This window comes from Heterocephalus glaber, unplaced genomic scaffold (genome assembly GCF_053883595.1).
Source record: "Heterocephalus glaber isolate CG9 unplaced genomic scaffold, H.glaber_assembly_v1.0 deba00000738, whole genome shotgun sequence".
NCBI classification, from domain to species: Eukaryota; Metazoa; Chordata; class Mammalia; order Rodentia; family Bathyergidae; genus Heterocephalus; species Heterocephalus glaber.
In genome coordinates, this window is record NW_028258161.1 from 2575948 (window position 1) to 2595205 (window position 19258).

At 46.7% G+C, this 19258-nt stretch overlaps 1 protein-coding gene across 3 annotated transcripts; it reads left to right on the plus strand.

The window, feature by feature from the left end:
• The first annotated feature begins 6750 nt into the window (after window positions 1-6750).
• Pogk (pogo transposable element derived with KRAB domain) lies at window positions 6751-19044 on the plus strand. 3 transcript variants are annotated; one of them, XM_004865191.3, is made up of 6 exons: window positions 6751-6919; window positions 8182-8315; window positions 13355-13481; window positions 14347-14445; window positions 15455-16948; window positions 18620-19044. In XM_004865191.3, the coding sequence occupies exons 2-5, from the start codon at window positions 8184-8186 to the stop codon at window positions 16933-16935; spliced, it is 1839 nt and encodes a 612-aa protein (XP_004865248.1). In that variant the 5' UTR covers window positions 6751-6919; window positions 8182-8183; the 3' UTR covers window positions 16936-16948; window positions 18620-19044. The 3 variants fall into 3 exon arrangements, with proteins under 3 accessions (XP_004865248.1, XP_021100305.1, XP_004865249.1); XM_021244646.2 differs by lacking the exon at window positions 6751-6919 and adding an exon at window positions 6946-7077; XM_004865192.3 differs by lacking the exon at window positions 6751-6919 and adding an exon at window positions 7168-7382.
• The last annotated feature ends 214 nt before the right edge of the window (window positions 19045-19258 follow it).

Consider the following 19258-nt stretch of genomic DNA (forward strand, 5'->3'; position numbering starts at 1 on the left):
CCCCATGTCCAGGTCAAGTGAAGAGGCATCGAAGCACATCTGCACGTAACATCTCAGCAAGGGTATGTGCCAGAACAGAAAAGATTAAGTCTACTAATTTAATCTACCACAGGACCTGAAGAAAACAGGAATGTGTGCCAGTAGTTATGGAGCCGTGGCTGAAGGTTAGTAATATGTGTACACCAGGGGGTACTACAGTTCAAAATGAGTATTTTGTGGGCCCTGAAGCTCTTTGAAACCCCTGTACTTGTGCGCTATAATAATTCAACAGGAGGAAAGATGAAGTCAAGCCAATAGCATAAAGAACTATTATGTTGATTACACAGGTGTTCTGCTGATACTTATTAACCACCTACTAAGAGAATTCCATCCTATTGCATTACCAGAGCATGGCACTCTCTCCAAGATTTGCTTCAGTCCTTCCCCAGTTAAACAGAAATGGAATCTTCTTACAGAGCATGGAATCACTAAGAAATAGAACCACAGGAGGGCTTGGGAAGTATCTGGCTCAACTCTCTTTTAGCAGATGAAGAAGTTTGAGCAGAGAGAAATGATATGACCTATAGAATCACTTGAATACATCTGTAGTGTATCGTGTCTACACCAGCACTTTGCTCCCACAGGCAGTCCTGTTAGCAATTATGGACCTTAAAAGGTGGGTCCTACACAGTAATTAAAATCACAGGGCTGTGAGTTCAAAGATAAGAATCCAAGTGGGTCACTGGTTAGACTCTTCCCACAGACACCTCATCAAAGCTATATACAACTATTTGGACTCTTGGGGATTAAAATCCTAACATAATATTGCTTTTTGGTTGTATCATGGCCCATATTTTTTAAGAAGCTGGGATGCCAATTATGCCCCTACTCCCTTGATGACATCCTTCTCACTTTCCATTTGAACCTGCTGTCTTCAAAAACATGAGAATTCAACCAATTTAAACTCTCACTTCTGCTCCAAAAATACTAACTTTATACACAAAAAGAATTATTCATTAAAACAAACAAAGATTCTAACTTCCCCTCCCAATTTTTGAATAATCATTCATTAGTTAGATCTTCAGTTATCTTGGGTTATCTGCCATGGTGATGCTTCAAAGATGTGTCTGCCATTCTACATTTTATGTAGTAAGAAGCCACTGAGCCCTACAGTGGCTTCTCCCAAGGCATATAGAAGTAAAATTCACATGTAAAGAAATAGAAATTGCAACCAAAACTTGGAAAAAAAGCTTTCTCACCATGCACTCAGGTCTCAGGGATGATTTGAAAAGTCTGACAAACTCTCCTGTTGTCCTTCTCACCTTCCTTCTGCCCACACAGTCTACTTTTCAGCAAGAATCCTGCTAAATCAGTTTAGAGAGCAATCTCCACCCTGATGTCTGATCACTGTCCATATCTGATCAAAATCTTATCCCTCACCCTTGATATATGATCACCTTGCCGGCCCTCAGCAAGAATCCTCTTCAGTCAGCTTAGGAAGAAAATCTACACCTCTGGTATCTATTCTTAGTAATTTTCTATCCACTGACAAACATCCGTTTATTCGGTCATTGGCTATCAGTGCCCAGCCTTTTTTATGGTGTTCTGTGTTGACCCCCACTGTTACTGGCCACATGCATGCTCAGGTTTGTCTGCTTGCAGCTGACCAAATTTTAAAAGGCCATACATTTGGGTAAAAAAGAAAAAGGGTTCATTCAAACCTATGTGTGAGGAGATGGAGGTTCTCAAATCACCATTTCACCATTTACTGGCAGGCAAGGGTCTTTATAGTAAGGAACAGAGAGAAGGTGGAGCTTAGAGAGATATGCCCACTTGCTTTATTATTTCCAGCCACCTTTAGCTCATCCTCCTCTTTCTTGTGGAAAAGAAACCAGGCTCCTGACCTCCTGAGGCTGGCATCTACATATTCTGTCACTTCTTTGGGGCTGAGGAAAGGAGGGGGTATTGGCTATGTGCTCAGCGGGAGGAAGTTTGGAGAAGTTGCTTATCTCTAAAAAAAAAAAAAAAAAAAAATGAACTTTTTTTTAAAGGGTTTTGTTTGTTTTAGGCTTTTTTGAGACAGGCTCCTGCTCTTTAATCCAGGCTGGCCCTGAACTTACAGTGTGGCCCAGGGTAGCCTCAAACTCACAGCGATCCTCCTGCCTTAGCTTCCAAGAACTGAGATTACAGGTGTGAGCTAGCACGCCTGCTATAAATTGTTTTCAACACACAGGGACTGACCCTGGGCCATGTTTTTTATATATATATATATATATATATATATATAATATAATTTTTTTTCTTTTTGGACAAAAGTTACTCCTGAGTGTGTGGTGTGTGTGCATACATATGTATAGATGCATATATATGTTTACAAGTACATATGCATGTATGCATATATAGACACACACATATACATGTACCTCTGTACACAAACTTAAATATTTGTAAGTGTATATGCATGTATGCATATGTATGTATATGCATAGCACACATATTGAAAAACCTAACTTTTAAAGTTCTATTTTGCAGTGATGGTTACACCATCTCCCTCCTCTGAACAGTCTTTCTGTTTTAATAATGTCAAAGCAATTATTTCATAAACAAGGTTTGGAAGGTGCTGTTTGGGTTTCCCGAGTCTCTGTCTAGAGGTGGTTTTTGGGTTCTTTCTGTCCTGAACAAAGAATTGGTTGAAATAAGTACAAATGGTAATAAGGTTTTACATTTATTTAAATGTAAAGGTAGGAAAAGAAAAAGGCTCTATAGAGCAAGTTTAGGCCAAATAAAAGTAGGAAAGTAACTGCACTTTTAGGATGAAAGCTGGCTACTGTGAGAGAACACAGTAGCAAAGAGCTCAATGTGGACTGTCCGTTTTGTTTCACTACTTCTCAGGCTGACATTAGGTTTAGGCTGTCCTGTGGAAAACCTGCCTGAGTTCTCTCTAGAAGTCCATGTAGGGCTTTGGGAACTGTTCTGCATGTGTGTGCTGGGATTTTGTAATTAACAACTCATGCCTCCTTCCCCAGCCAGCTTTGCCATGCCCTAATCTCCTGCCTCATTTCCCACTGAGAGACGCATTCTCATCATTCTTTATGGGATGCTGAGGGAGTGGAGGTCTCTGTCTTCATATAGCTACTTCTTGCTGAAAGGGGCCCCTACCTACTGGGGGTTATGTGTTCTGTAACTATCTTGAGGTGTTGTGGCTCACTGGCTGTATTGAAGAAAAAACAAACCTCTCAGAAGACAATGAGAAAAGAGTTAGTGACTGTTAAGTTGTTTATTCAATGGGAGAAGGAGAGTAACTTCACTATTAAATTGGGGATGTAGAGCCCAAATATGAGGAGTAGCAGGTCAGATTGTCAAGCTTCCTGTGGAGGAGAAAGTATGTCCCCCCTAAAAAAGGATGTTAGATAAATTATTGAGAGCCTGAGAGTCATACACATAGCAAGATTATACACATTATATATCAATTAAAAACATGAGTTTCAAGGTAGGTGCCCATTTAAGATGTGGTGAATTAGGGTCATTAGTGACTCTACTTGTCTGCACCCAGAGCAATACTGGAGCCTTACTTTCTGAAGAGGAACCTCAGGTCTTCCAGAAGTTCAGAGGAGTAGCTCTCTTCCTCGTGCTTTGAAAATTCAAGTGATAGTTTCCCATGTAGGATTTTTATATTTTGTACTGTGTCCCTTGAGGATGAAACACTTTAATGGTTCCTTGGGAACTGGGAATAAGGCTAGGGTCTTGAGGGACTGTAAGGCTGCCCTTCTTGCCTCCCTACACCCTTTTGAGTTCCCAAAGAGATTTTAGACATGTCTCTTTGGGGCCCCTTGCCATGAATGAAAGTGACTTGCTTGGAAAGATTGACTGCCTCTAAGAGTTGTAGAATTTCCTGCTTGTGCTTTATAGATGATTGGTTATTTGTCAGCAAGCCACTTTCTTTCCAAATTGCTACATGCATGTAGCACCAGAAAGGCATATTTGGAGTGTGTATAGATATTTAGCTTTTTGCGTTTTCCTAATATCAATGCCTGAGTAAGAGCTATGAGCTCTGCTTTTTGAGTTGAGGTACCTTGAGGACAGGGCTTGGCTTCAATGACTTGTTGCAAACCAACAACTGCATAACTTCCCTTCAGTCTCCTTGGACAAAGCTACCCCCATCAGTGAACCACACATCCTCAGGTCACTGATGTCCTGACTGCTTCATAGGTCTGGGAAATCATCTGTTCACAAGAGTGGAATGCAAGTCTTTATGGTAACCTTAGGAATGTCTAGAAGCATGGCCTGGCATAGTCCCAACAGGTAAAATCTGCTTTGGCCTTTGCCAGAATTGGAGAATTGCCCCCAGTTTTGCTAGTAGAAGGACACTGTGGGACAATTAACAACTTATGGTGGAATATTTGACCTTCAAAGTGACATGTCAGAGTAGGAGTAAAGAACCTCTGACTAGGGCTTTCCTTGATCCCAATTATAGCTATAGATCTAAAGGAGGGTTTTCTAGAGAAAAGGAAGTTAAAACAGAAGCTAGGGCTGGGGATTTAGCTCAGTGGTTCCATCACCTGCCCTGAAAGCTCAAGGACCTGAGTTCTATCCCCAGTACCAAAAACAAAACAAAACAAAACAAAACAAAATAACAGAAGCCAAAGGAATTGAAATTGTTTGCCCATGAATCCAGAATCACCCAAGGTTTCTCTCAGGAAATGGATGTATCTATAAACAGGGCCATTGCAAGTTACCCTGGGCCTCTTCAGTCCTCTTTAACAGAGTAGGGGGTGGGGTGAGGATTTTGGCTGGTCAAGCCCATCTCTGAGAGCTGGCATAGTCAATCCTCCATTGCTATGAGTCAGGCACATTAGCTGCAAAGAGCTCAATGTCAACTGTCATTTTGGTATCATCCACTCCTCAGGCTGACATCAGGTCGAGGTCATTCTATCAAAAACCTGCCTGAGTTTTCGCAAGAAGTCCTCATGCAGGGCTTAGAGAATTGTTTAGCTCATGTTCCCGGGATTCTGTAATTATCAAGTCAGGCCTACTTTCCCAGTCAGCTTTGCCAGGTCCTAATCTCCTGCCTCACAAGTACCCAACAAAAACTCAAAACCAGAATCTTTTTTTTTGGAATGAAGAGGGCTTCAGGGTTCTTGGGTCACTTTTGTTATATAGCCCACAGAATTGCAAGAAAAGAACTTCTTAGAACATTTCAGAGATGAAACATCCTTCTATACAACTACTTCATCAATGATATTATACAAGGATGATCAAAACATACAATGAATATTTAATTTTTTTAACTTAAAAGACACTATTGACAAGAACAATGAGGTAAGTGTTTGAAGCAAGGATATTACAAGAATTTTGAGGGGAATTCATGGCAATGTGTTTTTTACTGTAATACATTTTTATATCTAAACATTCATTGCATTTTTGATCAACTTTTTAATCAACTTGTTAGTCAACTGTTTATGGAAATTTCTGTCAAATAAAAACATTACAGTGGGTCCTCAGGTGAAAAAACAAGTCCAAACCCCTAATTTATAAGTTAATGTAGAAGGACCTATAAGAATTTTTTTGAGTAAATTTTTTAGAAGGCTTGTCTTGAAGCTGTAGTTTTTCTTAAAAAATGCAATTTTTAAATCTTGATTATCTATTGCATTATGTATTCCATCATACCTCAACCAGGTCTCAGGTCAGGCACCATGCAGTCAAAATAACCAAGAAAGGTAAATGTGCTGACTCAATTCAGGCCATTAAGGCAGCCAAGACAGTGCAACTGAAGACAGGAAGAAAGACTTTCAAAACTGCTTCAGAAAGTGTCAACGAGGATGGGATAAGTGTGTTGAAAGTCAGGGGGAGTATTTCGAGGGAGATCCATGGCAATGTGTCTTTTACTGTAATAAATTTAAATTTTTAAACATTCTCTGTATTTTTTTGCTCATGCAGTGTATGCTTGGGGTTTAATAAGCAACAACTATAAAAATCACAAAGTTCTCTCCTCGTTTGCAACACGAAAATCTGTACATTCGCCTGACCAAATTTGGAGCACCCTTCTCCCAAGACCTTGGACCCCTTGTAACTGGCACTACTAAACGGAACTTTAAAGAGGTTCTTCTTTTAGCAAAAAGTAACTTCTCCAAACTTCCTGGTTAAGTTAAATATGCAGGTGCCCACACCAGGAGGCCTGGAGCCCAGTTTCCTTGCCACAAGAAAGGGGACAAGGAGCTGAAGATGGCTGAAAGAGATAAAACAACTGTGGAGATCTGCAGTCTCTCTGCACTTTTCAGCGACGTTCCTTACTATAATAGGCCCAGGTCCCTGCCTACCTGTACAGGGGGAGATGGTGATTTGAGGCAAATGGGCCGTTCCATCGCCTAGGAGCTAGCTTTGAATACCGCCCCCCTTTTTACCAAACTGTATGGCCTCCTTTGATTTAGTGAGCAAAGGACCCCGAGCTTATGAACCTAAGAGCGCGATAGCACCCTCGCGTCCCGCCTAGCACCCTCCCTCGCAGATCTGGCCTCCAGAGCACATTCCCCGAAGCCTGCCGAGCAAGTACAAATCACTGATGGTGAGTGCCAACGCGCACACGCATGTATGTTCCCACGGCTGAAAAACAGAGCCGGGCTCTGTCTGGTCCACGCGCGGCAGGAGCGGGAAGACAGCAGACTCAGCAGTCCCCGGGCCGGGCGCGCGCAGGCAGGAGGGTGGAGTGCGCGCGGGGACGGGGCCTGCTGACATCAGCGCGCTCCTCCCCTCGCCTCCCAACACCCTCAGCTCCGGCCGGACCCTCCCTCCTCCCACCACGTGTCCTCCCCGCTCCCTCCCGAGGGGCCGCGCACGGGCAGCAGGGCAGGCGGAAAGGATGGCGCCGTGACAGCCGGGCCGCAGTCCCCGAGTCCCCGCCCGCCCGCCCGCAGCCCGGCCCGCGCCTGCCGCCCGGCCCGGGGTGAGTGCGCGCCGCGCGGGGACGGCGAGGATCGCGCCGGGCGCGGCGGGGACGATCGGGGCCGGGATCGGGGTCCGAGGCTGCAGCCCCAGACGCCGCCGCCTTTGTTGAGGGCTGGCCGGGGGAGGCGGGCGGCCCCGGCTCTGGCCGCCCGGCAGGTGCGCTGGGGCCGGCCGGGAGGTGGCGGGGGCGCGGAGAAAGAGAGACGGGACAAGATGGCTGGAGAGCCCGAGCGCGCCGGCTGGGGGCGCGGGTGGACGGCCTGGCTGCTCGCACCTCGGCGCGGGGCGGGGCGGGGCCACCGCCTCCTTCCCCCTGGCTGGCCCGGGAGGCCTGTGCTGCCCGCCCAGACCCCTGCCTACTGCCTCCGCCCCCCTTTTTTTTTTAAATATACAAGCTGATTTTGAACTCCGAAAGGATCATTTCTTGGGAAGCCCAGAGGATGTGACCCACGAGGTGCACGGTCAGTCCACACCTAGGAATTGCCCGCGCCCCTAGAGGGCCGGGGCTCGGCCCTTTGTACTGTTCTGGCTCACAGAGTCGTGGGCGAGTGGAAAATTTGCATTTGTGTCCCAAAGACAAGGAGTAATTTACAGATCTAGGTGGACCCCCAGCAGAGTTTTGCATCTTCCTGGGTATCCAAGTCTACCGCTCCCTAGGTATTACTGACTCTGGGCTTTGGAAAGTCCTTTAAGGTGGATGACTGGTTTATATTTGTCTTGTTTTTGAACTGGCTCCTGGACAGCGCCTTTGAATTTGGAAAATCCAGGTAATAGGTACAGTATTCTAGGCCAGCGAACCATTCCCTCTATACTCAACTGGCTTCTCCTGCCAACCCAGCTGAGTAAGAGTCCTATCTGTGCAGACACTTTCACTGACAGAAAGTAAACACCCTCCTCTGATTGGATATTTGGGTGCTCCTGACTCTGGGAAAGGCTGTTTGAAACCTCTTCCCCACTAGCCTCAGCTCTGCCTTTGAGTCTTTACAAACCAATCAAGCCTGTCTGCCACAGAACGCTCCTAAGTATTTGAAGGCAGCCAGATATGTTATCTACCCACAGTCCCTCTTATCATAATTAAATATGCCAGCTTTCAGCTTCCTGGTGGTTTCCCTGAAGCTTGTCCTGCCCAGGCCCGACTGTTCCGGATTCATTCCAGCCAGAACAGTGCTCAGCGCTAAGGAAGTTTGTTGGTTGCTGATCCTTCCTCTCACAGGCTTTCACACTGACACCTGCTCTGTCCAAACTCAATCTTGCTTGCAGAGATGGAGCCTACAGCCTATCCTCTCAACGTGACCCTGAAAGAAGAGCAAGAGGAGGAAGAGATTCGGAGCCGGGAACTGGAAGATGGCCCCACGGATATGCAGAAAGTCCGAATCTGTTCAGAGGGTGGATGGGTGAGTAAGAAGGTGTGGGACTTGCTGAGGACCCAGGCTTGTTTCAGTCTCCTCAGGCAGAGAAGTAAAAATAGCCCAGTCCTTGTGTGTTTGCATTCCTGAGAAAACAGCCCTGTGGCTTTAAAAGGCAGTGCAAAGAATGGTGAATGGCGGAGGTGGTTGTGGGAACAGGCCCTTCAGCCTTGAGACATAGCGTCATCAGATTGGAAGTCTCGGGATTGGAGGTCTCGAGCCGGGGATTTAGCTCAATGGTTCCAGCGCCTGCCTCGCAAGTGGAAGGACCTGAGTTCAATCCCCGGTACCAAAAAAAACCCCAACAAAACAAAACAGATTGAAAGTCTCAGAAGCTGAGACCTTGTCCAGTCTTTCACCTGTTTTTCCTTACACCCTGCTGGATGCCACGCACATAATAGGTACCAAACAAATGTGTGCAGACTTTCTGGGGCTGAAGGGAACTGTTTTAAATAAGACTTGGGTCACTGAGCTGAACATGAGGAGAGGCTAGGCTTATAATAGTTCACCCAGGAGGGCTGCATGTCCCCCTGGCCTGGACTGAAATGGTGAGCAGCCAGGAACAGGGATATTTAGTCTCCGCAAAGAGAAGAGTGATAGAAGTGAAATAAGCTAAATGGATGGAAGTGGAACAGGCACTTATAGTTACATATAATTATTCGTAGTAGTTACTGGACTTCATGGACATTGGATATGAACTGTGAACGTTTTAAATAAGCAACAAATCGGCCTTCCTCGGCTTAGTTCTCCCTTGAAAACATCAGTGTCATTAATGCATACTATCCCTTGTTTTCAAGGAGAGGTCCCAATTCACAGAACCCTGCCACTTCCCAGTTATCTGGCCTACCCTGCTCCCACAAGGGGACTGGAGTACAGAAAGCTCATCTACTTTGCTCCAGGACGCACATGAGCAGATATTTGTTCATAAAAACAGGCCTCCTGAGCTGTACTCTTAAAAGTAGTGCATTTTATTGTGTGTATATTATACCTCCATAAACAAACAGTGCCAAAGCCAGGCACTGGGATCGCCATCTGGCCGTGAAGCCTGGGCTTTGTCTCAGCAGTATTCTTTGCCCACGCTGTCCTCTTCCCCGGTCTGATCCAGGCAGGAGTCAGTCCCATCTGGCTGGAAGCCAGACCTCAAGCATTGGAAACCCTGGGCTTTCAGACTAAATTGAGCAGTGCAGAACACCTAAATGGAGCGGAGAGCCATGGAAAACAAGTGGCTATCTGAATATGTTGGGGCAATGAGAAAAGAGCCAGGTGAAGACCATGCTTGGTCCTGGAAACAACGAAGTAGCCAGGAGAGCTGGAGGAGGGAGCCTGACATCTTGATGGTGCTGGGGATTTTGCACTTGTGACCTCTAGGCAGTCTGCCATCCATCTCCTGTTGTCCATGGTTCTGAGTGTTAAGACAAGATCCCTACCCTCATGGAGTTCATAGTCTTGTGAGGAAGACAGGGAAGTAAACAGAGTTAATCATACAGAATATTCCAGCAGCCAGGAGTGAGGAGGCCTTCTTCAACCCAGAGCACACATTTCCTGGAGAAGGCTTAGTCTGGACCACTGGAGTATTTTGCCCCCTTCCAGCCCTGGAACATTTAGCAACATCTAGAGACACTTTTGGTTTGATGATTTGAAGTGGGGATTGAGGAGTGTATTTAGGCCAAGGATCTACCTACACAGTTACAAAATGCCGGATGCCCCATGCGTATACAACAAAGAATTAACTTTGTAGCGTGAGATTAAGAAAGACTGCTCTAGAATATTAAATTAGGGGAAGGAAAGAATTGAATCTGTATTTTAAGTCTATATTTTGGTTGTAGAGAGTTATGTTAGGGTAATCAGTAAAGCCATTCAAACATAAGTACTGTGTTCTATATAAGGGTAAAGCTCCATAGAATTGGAATAGAAACACAATTTCAGGTACAAAAAAACGTACTTTGAACTGAGTCACGAGTGGAATGAGCCGAAGGGAAAGGAGGGGTTTTGCACTGTGTACAGAGTTCGGAGTCACTCGGGAAGCAGGAACCTGAGGCACCAGGCAGGGAGTAGCAGAGGACAGGCTGCTGAAGTATGGCAGGCCAGGGGCCAGCACCAGCCACCAGTGTGGTGTGCTGTGCTGAGTCTGAACTCTCTGGAGAAAAATGAGTCCTTATCCCATCTTTCTTTTTTTTTTAATTTTTATTTTTATTTTTTTATCCCGTCTTTCTAAGGGAAGCCTCCGGCTCCACAGACACCATGCTAAGGCCTGTGTGGCCTGCTGAGAAAGTACGGGCTTGGGAATCAGATTCCAGCTCCCTGACCATGCACACACTACTTGGCCACTGTTCCCTTCCCTGCAGAAGTCGGGTAGTAATCTCCACATCCCTAGCATATTTTAAAGAAAGAATATCTTTAAATAGACTGGAGGCCCCTGTACAGTGCCCAGCACATAGCAAGTCCTCCCTCCACACATCTACACGCTCACTCCCCCCGGATCCCTGCTGGCCTTGCTAGGTGACTGTGAGGCTGTACGGTTACCCTTGCAAGTGAGTGTTGGAACACCGGCCTCCCAGCAGAGCACAAGACCTAAAGGAAGAGCACTTCTCTGCTGAGCCCTCGATCTTCTGACAGAAGGAAGCCAGCAGGGATAGAGGGCCCCACCTGGAAGGCTAAGAAAGGATGTCTGGGGGCTGACCACAGATCTGACCTCTCCATTCTGCCCCGGGCTGGCCCTGTTTACCTTCTGCTACATTCGGCCAGATAAAAGGCTGGGGCACCCAAGGAGGCCCGCAGAGCAGGGCTGCTGGAGCCTGGCAGTCCACAGAGCAGCTGTGAGGGGAGTTCCTAAGCACTCCCCCTGGGTCTCCGGCACATAATGTGGGCTTGTCTGAAGATCCTCCATGGCTCAGTCATTCAGAGGAGGTGAACACCTCCCAGCCTCTAGCTTCCTTCTCATTACCTCCAGCGCAACTTCTACCTAGTGCTTTTCCAGAATGTGTCACCCTCTGCAGTGGCCAGCGTAGCCCAGCTGTGTAGTTCCTTATCAGCAAAGGGCGAGACATTTTAAATAGGTATGGCCTCGATCTGGAACTTCCCAGGGAGAGAAAAGACCAAAGGAAGAGTTGTTTCAAAGCCGCGAAGTCAGAAGTGGGTGGAAAATGCCTGGGCTGTCTAGTTTTCTAGATTGAGGAAGAAATCTTGAGGAAATCCCAGAAACCAATCCATTTTTACCTCCTAGTATTTCACACTTGGAGATTTTTGTCCATTCTTACTCCAAAGCATTGGCTCAGTTTTGTGACAGAGAAAACTTAATGATTCTTTGAAACGGTTCCAAGTGCAGCAAGAGAAGGGAAATCCAGAGATTATTTGCCTAGATCATTCATTCAAAAACATTCCAAATGACTGCCAGCTGCAGGAAGCACCTAGGCTTAGGGAAACAGAGTCCAGGCTCTGTCCACAGCGAGCTCCCATTCTAGTAGAGGACTAGTGAAGCAAAAGAATACTGCAGGGTCACAGGTGCCTCCATGGTTTTGAGCCCACGCATTGTTTGCTGGCAGCCAGGACAGATCAGGTTTCCTGGGGAGTAGGATGGTTTGCTGAGTCTTGGGAGATGGGTGGGTGTTAGCCAGGCCCAGAATGGGGAGGACTTCTGAGGCCCAGGGAGAAGAATGGTCAGAGAGGGGTAGATATCTGGGAATGACAAGCAGCAAGGAACAGCTGCAGCACAGATGTGGCGGAGAGTTGAGGGTTAGTCACACTAGGGGCAGCTTTGCTCTCAGTAGCCAGAGGCTTGGAATCACGATGCTCAACTTAGCGTGTGCTGGCTCTGTGACTTTAGCTTGGAAATGAGGCCTCTCTGAGCCCATTGCCTCCTTGATTCACCTGGGGTGTATCTGTTCCTTCACAGGGTTGTTGGGGGAAATGAGTGAAGCAGTCGCAGGGCCTTTCCTAGTGAGTGCTCCCTGCATGGAAGGTGCTCTGGGCGGGAGATCAGTGAGCCTGTTTAGGTGAGGAAGGAGAGGCTGGTGACCTAAGTGATGGACGATTGGCGGCCTGACCCCTGACCAGGCTGCAGGCTGTAGAGACTTTTAATTTCCTGAAGCTGAGAAAGAACAGTATAATGCCCCAGACTTGTGGTAAGCTTTGGGGAACAGCTGTGAAGGCCAGTTTACAAAGTGACCAGGCTAAACAAGCTGTCCGGCTGTTTCTTAGCACTGCATATGGTCCACTTTGGAGTAGCACTTTTAATGACCAAGAAAGAAGAGCAAAAAGGAAAGCAAATCAGTTTTTAAAAAGAAGGGATTGGCTTTGGTGCCTTGGCTTCCTTTAGCTAGGGGCCACCCCTCCTGCTCAGGGCAGGAAGGGAGAGAGGGGTAGAGTAGAGGCATGGGCTTCTCTCCACAAAACACTGCCCACCTGGTCTAGGCCTCTCATTTCATAAATCAAGCTCTAATTAGCCCTTTCTCTCGCTGGCTTTGGGTTCCAAGTCAGACACAAGAGTTAATGCCCTTGGCTATGGTGTGTCCCAGAAATCATGAAGATCCCATGGGAAGTAGTAATCTTTTCAAATTCCTATTCCCTGCTCCTCCCCTTGGGCTGAGGGTCTTCTGGCTGCAGGGAGGAACAGATTGTGTTGAGTGGGTTGGGGCTGCTTCCTCTGGGTAAAGCTGGCCCCTGCCTGTGGAGTCTGGAGTGAAATTTGAGCTGCTCTCCTGCAGTGTGCAGGGAGGGGGCTACGACATCCAGTGTCCCCCAGCCTAGTGATGGGTAATAGAGGAGGTTCCGCCTCAAAGTGCTGCTCACTGTATTTGGGACCTGAGGGAGTGGAAGCTGCTGGGGAGGCACAAGGGGGCCTGTCCTCTTGCCTTGTCTTGAGCCCAGTAGCCACAGGAATTCGGACAGAACTTTTCTTGTGACAGACCTGACCTGCGGGAAGGAGGGGAGGAGGGAGGGCTGTGCAGCTCACCTGTGAGGATCCGCGGGCTCTGATAGTCTATGTCTCCATGTGCCTGTGAGCCTTGAAAGGCCTGTTCCTTTTCCAGGTGCCAGCCCTGTTTGATGAGGTGGCCATATATTTTTCTGACGAGGAGTGGGAAGTTTTGACAGAGCAACAAAAGGCCCTCTACCGGGAGGTCATGAGGATGAATTATGAAACTGTCCTGTCCCTCGGTAAAACTTTGTTTTCCTTTGTCTCGTGGAAGCTCTAAGCCCAGAGAATTGTTTCCATGCCTCTGTTCCCTGATGTATCTGACATCCTTCTCTTCTGAGCTTGGACTCTCTCCCCTTCATACCTGTGTCCATTCCATTTCTTGCTTTTGATTTGGACAGGATATAAATACATCTTCCTACTTAATGACTTCTGCTACCTCTTAGAATTGTCCTCATTTAACCCAGGCATTCACATTTTTACAAAATTTATAGACCTGGCTGTGGTAGTATATGTCTGTAATCCCAGCACTCTGGAAGGCTAAGGTAGTAGAATTACAAGTTCCAGCCCAATGATGCAACTTAGCAAGGTCCTGTCTCAGAATAAAAAATGGAAAAGGGGCTGGGGTTTCATTCCCATTACTATGGAGAAAAAAAGACTATAACCTTAAAAATGTCACCATGGATCTGGGCCTATGCTTCGTTGGGAAGAAAGGCAGGCTTCATTGCTACCCTGTAGGCCTCAGTAACCTGGGGATGTACCCTCAAAGGGTGCCCCTGCCCTGACATTTGGATCCCCCATTTATTAGTGTAGAGACATCTGGAGGATTTCCCAGTTTGACCATTCAGTGTTCACTGGATCAGTGGCTGCATCCACCCAACTTGTCTGCTAAATGCCATCCTTTTGTTGTTAGTCCCAGTCTTCACTAACAGAAATCCAGAAAGTCCCTTGGACAGACCTGTTTCCTGTCCAATTTTAAGTATTACCAAGTATTTTTCCCTGTCTTTCACGCAATCTTTTCACAAGATTATAAAGTACAGTATTTATTTTAGTTTTGTGCCAGGACAGAAACACACAGCTCTTACCTGTTTTATTTCCTATAAACAGAATTCCCATTCCCTAAACCAGACATGATCAGCCGGCTGGAACGGGAGGAGGAATCTCATAATTCCGATGAGTGGCAGCTCCAAAAAGGAACTTTTGCAGGTAATGCAAGCAAATCACTTCAACATCCGTCTGAAAAACTGGATTTCCAGTTTCCATTTACATTCTGGAGGGTATTCTGGAAGGAGGCAGGGCTGTGAGACAAACATTATGGGTTTTGGAGTTTAAAAATCTCCGGATTTCCAGTGCTAGCTGTGTGACCTTAGGCAACTTTTACCCCTCTGGGCTTCTGTGTCTCCATTCATCAATTGTGGGTTTCTAAATAAGACTTGATGTGCGACCTTGTATAGGGATGGAGTAAAATAAGGCTTCTTTGGCATTTTGGTCCTGTGTCCATGCTGAGTCCATGCTGTACCTCTGCAGACTAAGGACTGCTGGGAGCAATGTGCTGCCAGAGTTACTTGCTTTGGCTTCCTGTTCATCTCAAACAGCAAAAGCAGTAAAGGGTACAATACACATTTGAGCAAATGTGTCTAAAAAGCACCTGGGCCAGGGATTTAGCTCAGTGGTTTCACTGCCCTGCTGCGCAAGCACAAGGACCCGAGTTCGATCCCCGGTACCAAAAAAAAAAAAAAGTTACATTGCTAATGTGATTTTTGCTATAAGTGGCCTTGATTCATGGGATAGGATTTAGCCCAAGACACAGCCAAATCTCTGTAATATTAGGTATTAGTATGGATTACATGTGGCTTCTTATTCACAGAAGCATTATTTGACCCCAATATGACTTCCAATGCATTTGGTCCAAGCATGACACCTGTGTCCAGTTCCACTGAAAGTTCTCTGCCTGTTCCTAGCTTGGCATTTGTATTTCATAGGTTCCATCACCTCCCTTTCCTATCTGCAAAGAAGGGACAGTGATCCACATGGTCATTGGAAGAATTCCATTTGGCGATCCATATAAACTGGCACGTGAATAAGGGCTGAGAGACTGTTACTTATTAAAGTTAGGACTTTTGGTGAACCTCAGGTTAAGCATTTTGGCCCAAAGTCTCGAATGACCATTGTACTAAACTGGCATTATTTTTGTTCCTTCCTGTTTGTCTCCCAGAAAATGAAGACTCTGACCTTAAGCCCCCAGACTGGGCAAGCCCCATGCATACTGCCTCCCAGTTTCCCCCACCTCAACACCTGGACAGATTCAGCCTGCGTCTGCCTCGGTGCATCACAGAGCTGCCCGAGTGGAGTGAGGGGTACCCCTTCTACATGGCCATGGGCTTCCCTGGTTATGACTTCTCGGCTGATGACATAGCTGGGAAGTTTCAGTTCAGCCGAGGCATGCGCCGAAGTTACGACGCAGGGTTCAAGCTGATGGTAGTGGAGTATGCCGAGAGCACCAACAACTGTCAGGCTGCCAAGCAGTTTGGGGTGTTGGAAAAAAATGTTCGAGACTGGCGCAAAGTGAAACCACAGCTCCAAAATGCGCACGCCATGCGGCGGGCATTCCGAGGTCCCAAGAATGGGAGGTTTGCTCTGGTGGACCAGCGTGTGGCTGAGTATGTCCGATACATGCAGGCCAAAGGGGATCCTATCACCAGGGAAGCCATGCAGCTGAAAGCTCTTGAGATCGCCCAGGAGATGAACATTCCAGAGAAAGGGTTCAAGGCAAGCTTGGGTTGGTGTCGAAGGATGATGAGGAGGTATGACCTATCTCTGAGGCATAAAGTGCCCGTGCCCCAGCACCTGCCTGAAGACCTGACTGAGAAGCTCATCACATACCAGCGCAGCGTGCTGGCCCTGCGCAGGGCCCACGACTATGAGGTGGCACAGATGGGAAACGCAGACGAGACGCCAATCTGCTTAGAGGTGCCGTCTAGGGTGACTGTGGACAACCAGGGTGAAAAGCCTGTCTTGGTCAAGACGCCGGGCAGGGAGAAACTGAAGATCACTGCGATGCTGGGTGTCTTGGCTGATGGGAGGAAGTTACCTCCGTACATCATTTTGAGGGGGACATATATCCCCCCTGGGAAGTTCCCCAGTGGGATGGAGATCCGCTGCCACCGCTATGGGTGGATGACTGAGGACTTGATGCAGGACTGGTTGGAAGTGGTGTGGAGACGGAGGACAGGAGCCGCGGGAACTGTGCCCAAGCAGCGAGGGATGCTGATCCTGAATGGCTTCCGGGGCCATGCCACCGACTCAGTGAAGAGCTCCATGGAAAGCATGAACACTGACATGGTGATCATCCCCGGGGGCCTGACCTCACAGCTGCAGGTGCTGGATGTGGTGGTCTACAAACCACTCAACGACAGCGTGCGGGCCCAGTACTCCAACTGGCTTCTGGCTGGGAACCTGGCACTGAGCCCCACAGGAAATGCCAAGAAGCCGCCTCTGGGCCTCTTCCTAGAGTGGGTTATGGTTGCATGGAACAGCATCTCAAGTGAGTCCATTGTCGAGGGGTTCAAGAAGTGCCACATCTCCAGCAACTTGGAGGAGGAAGATGATATGCTATGGGAAATTGAGAGCGAGCTGCCTGGAGGGGCTGAGCCAGCGAAAGAATGTGACACTGAAAGCATGACAGAGGGCCACTGAAGGGCAAGTTCAGGTAACTGGCCAGGAGTAGATGCTCAGTGTCTTCACTGATGTACATTTGTGTTCACACACGTCTTTCTCTTTCCCTTATTTTTCTCTGTTGTCAAGTTATCTCAGAGCCTACAGTGTTGTCATGTACGTAAAACACCATCAGTATTTTCCCTTTGTAGGAAACTTTGATTGCTTGGCTTGCTTTGTGTATAGTTTGTGCCCTGCACCCACGAGCACTTGGAATATATGTAAAATGAACAAAGGGTGAGCTGCCAGAATATTTCATCTGAAAGTGGTAAAGTTGAAAGAAATTATTTGGTCCTGAAAGAGCACAGTCAAGAGATAGCTCCCTTCATAAAAAGTTTTGTCCAAAAAGATGAATTTTTTTCTTTCCCTTATAAATCAAGCTGAACATTTAGGGCCAGGAGACCCGGGCAGTACAGTGTGCTCAGATCTCAGTCTGGGGGTGGTCTGCACTATGCCCCCTGGGGAAATAAAAGGTTAGCTTCTGATTGCTTTTCCCAAGGGTTTCCCATCATCTTTGTGTCCTATTCACCTTCAGGTGGAGCAAGCAGTTACGGTCATTTCCTGTAGTGAGCAGATGTCTGAAGTTTTAAAATTGAATCATTGCACCAAGGGTTAAAATAAAATACTGCATACTTAGGAATACAGTGAGTAAAGCTTGAAGGCCAAGGACAACAGCACTGAGTTGAGAGGAAGAGCAGTTTAAAAGCAAGCAAGGAATGGGAACCCACCAGAGCCAACCCCAGCGAAGGAGCGCACGCCTCCAATCCAATCATCTCCCCACACACCCAGAGGAGCAGGGGAGTGGCCACACAGCAGGAGAAGGCAGATGAGCAGACAGCTCGCTTTAACGTCCTCAGTCTCATTTTCCTAATTATCAAGTGCTCTGTGCCTCCAGTGTTTTAAAGTGGATGAGGCCATTCCTTTAATAGAGGACCTGAAACCATCTTGACACACTTTTTTCTCTCTTACAGTGTAAGTAGGTGTTTGCATTCTACTTACTTTTTCCTCCAAATGAAATGCTAATACGAATCTTCTTCCAGCCCACTTTCTGCTGCATAAGCATGTCTGAGTGTTAAAGTGTGACTTTCGCCTCCTTCCTTTCACCCAAGTCAAATTGTACTCTTATCACTGAATTCCATTTAGTTCTGGGATCCCTCAGTTACAGTAGAACAAGGAGTTCTTATTCTTATGCTCAAAATCACTGAAATTTTTTTTTTCTTTCATGTCCCCTCTTTCAAAACTCCTGTGAATTCAGCCTTCCTTATACTGATCCTTTCACTACCTCCACTGGTTATCAAACTTGGGGTTACCTCATTTTTTATCATTTCCTTTTTTTAATTTCCTGCTCTTTAGGTAACATTTTTGAGAATTTTCAATTTTCTACACTGTTTCCTAACCAAAGGACCAAATCACTCAGAAAAGGAGAGGGAAGAAGCCTTTACTGAGCTGCAGCCATGAGCTTCTGTCCCCTACCCGCCTGAGCTCTTGTGCCTCTAGAAAGGCACTGTCCTCTACAGTAATGGAAGTGAATGAGATGTAGAAGATGCCCTGGCACAAAACTGCCTCTTGTCATCTATTTGGAAATGTGATTAACTATTGTTTTAAGTTACTAAAATATCCAGAAATTCAAGGGTTAATTCACACTTAGGTTCTGTCTGTTTTCCAGCAAATGGATCTGTGGTGGAAACAGGTGGGGAGAATCCTCAAGATTATTTCTGAAAGTGCAGATGCACAAGGAGCAGTAGGAAAAACACCTGGGTTCTGAACAGCCTGTGTGTGGACGGTGGCCTGCGCATCCATCCAGGGACACATCCCACTGCCTCCACCCTGAAAGGTGTGAGCAATGTTTTAAGATCCTTCATTTCAACAAAGACAAGATGAGAAAAGAAACTTTCTGCCCAGTTTCTTGTTTTGGAGATTCCTCAGTCTGTCCATCAGAAGAAACCTGTAAATATGAATGAACAAAGGTATTTTTTGGAGAAGAGGCCATTTGGTCAATACCAACCAGAGACTCATGGTGTGGGCTCAACTCTCATGGTGTCCTTTCTGTGGAGAAATCCTCAAATACATGTTTTATTCTGCCTTTGAAAATGCTTCCAGAAGTAGAACCTGTCCCCACAGGTCAAGACTACAGAGAAGGCTTGGTAGAAATGTGTCACTTACGTACACTTGCTACTTACACATCTCCTCTTTCAAGAAAATCAGATGCTAATCACAGCAAAATTAAGACAAACTGGCCTGGCACCAGCAGATGACTTTTCCATAGACAAACTAGATTAGTGTGGAAGATATAGGTTAAAATAAA

Coding starts and splice junctions, on each gene's coding strand:
- Pogk (XM_004865191.3), top strand. CDS start 8,184: ATGGAGCCTACAGCCTATCCTCTCAACGTGACCCTGAAAGAAGAGCAA. Junction 8,316..13,354: donor TCTGTTCAGAGGGTGGATGG/GTGAGTAAGAAG, acceptor TTCCTTTTCCAG/GTGCCAGCCCTGTTTGATGA. Junction 14,446..15,454: donor CCAAAAAGGAACTTTTGCAG/GTAATGCAAGCA, acceptor TTTGTCTCCCAG/AAAATGAAGACTCTGACCTT.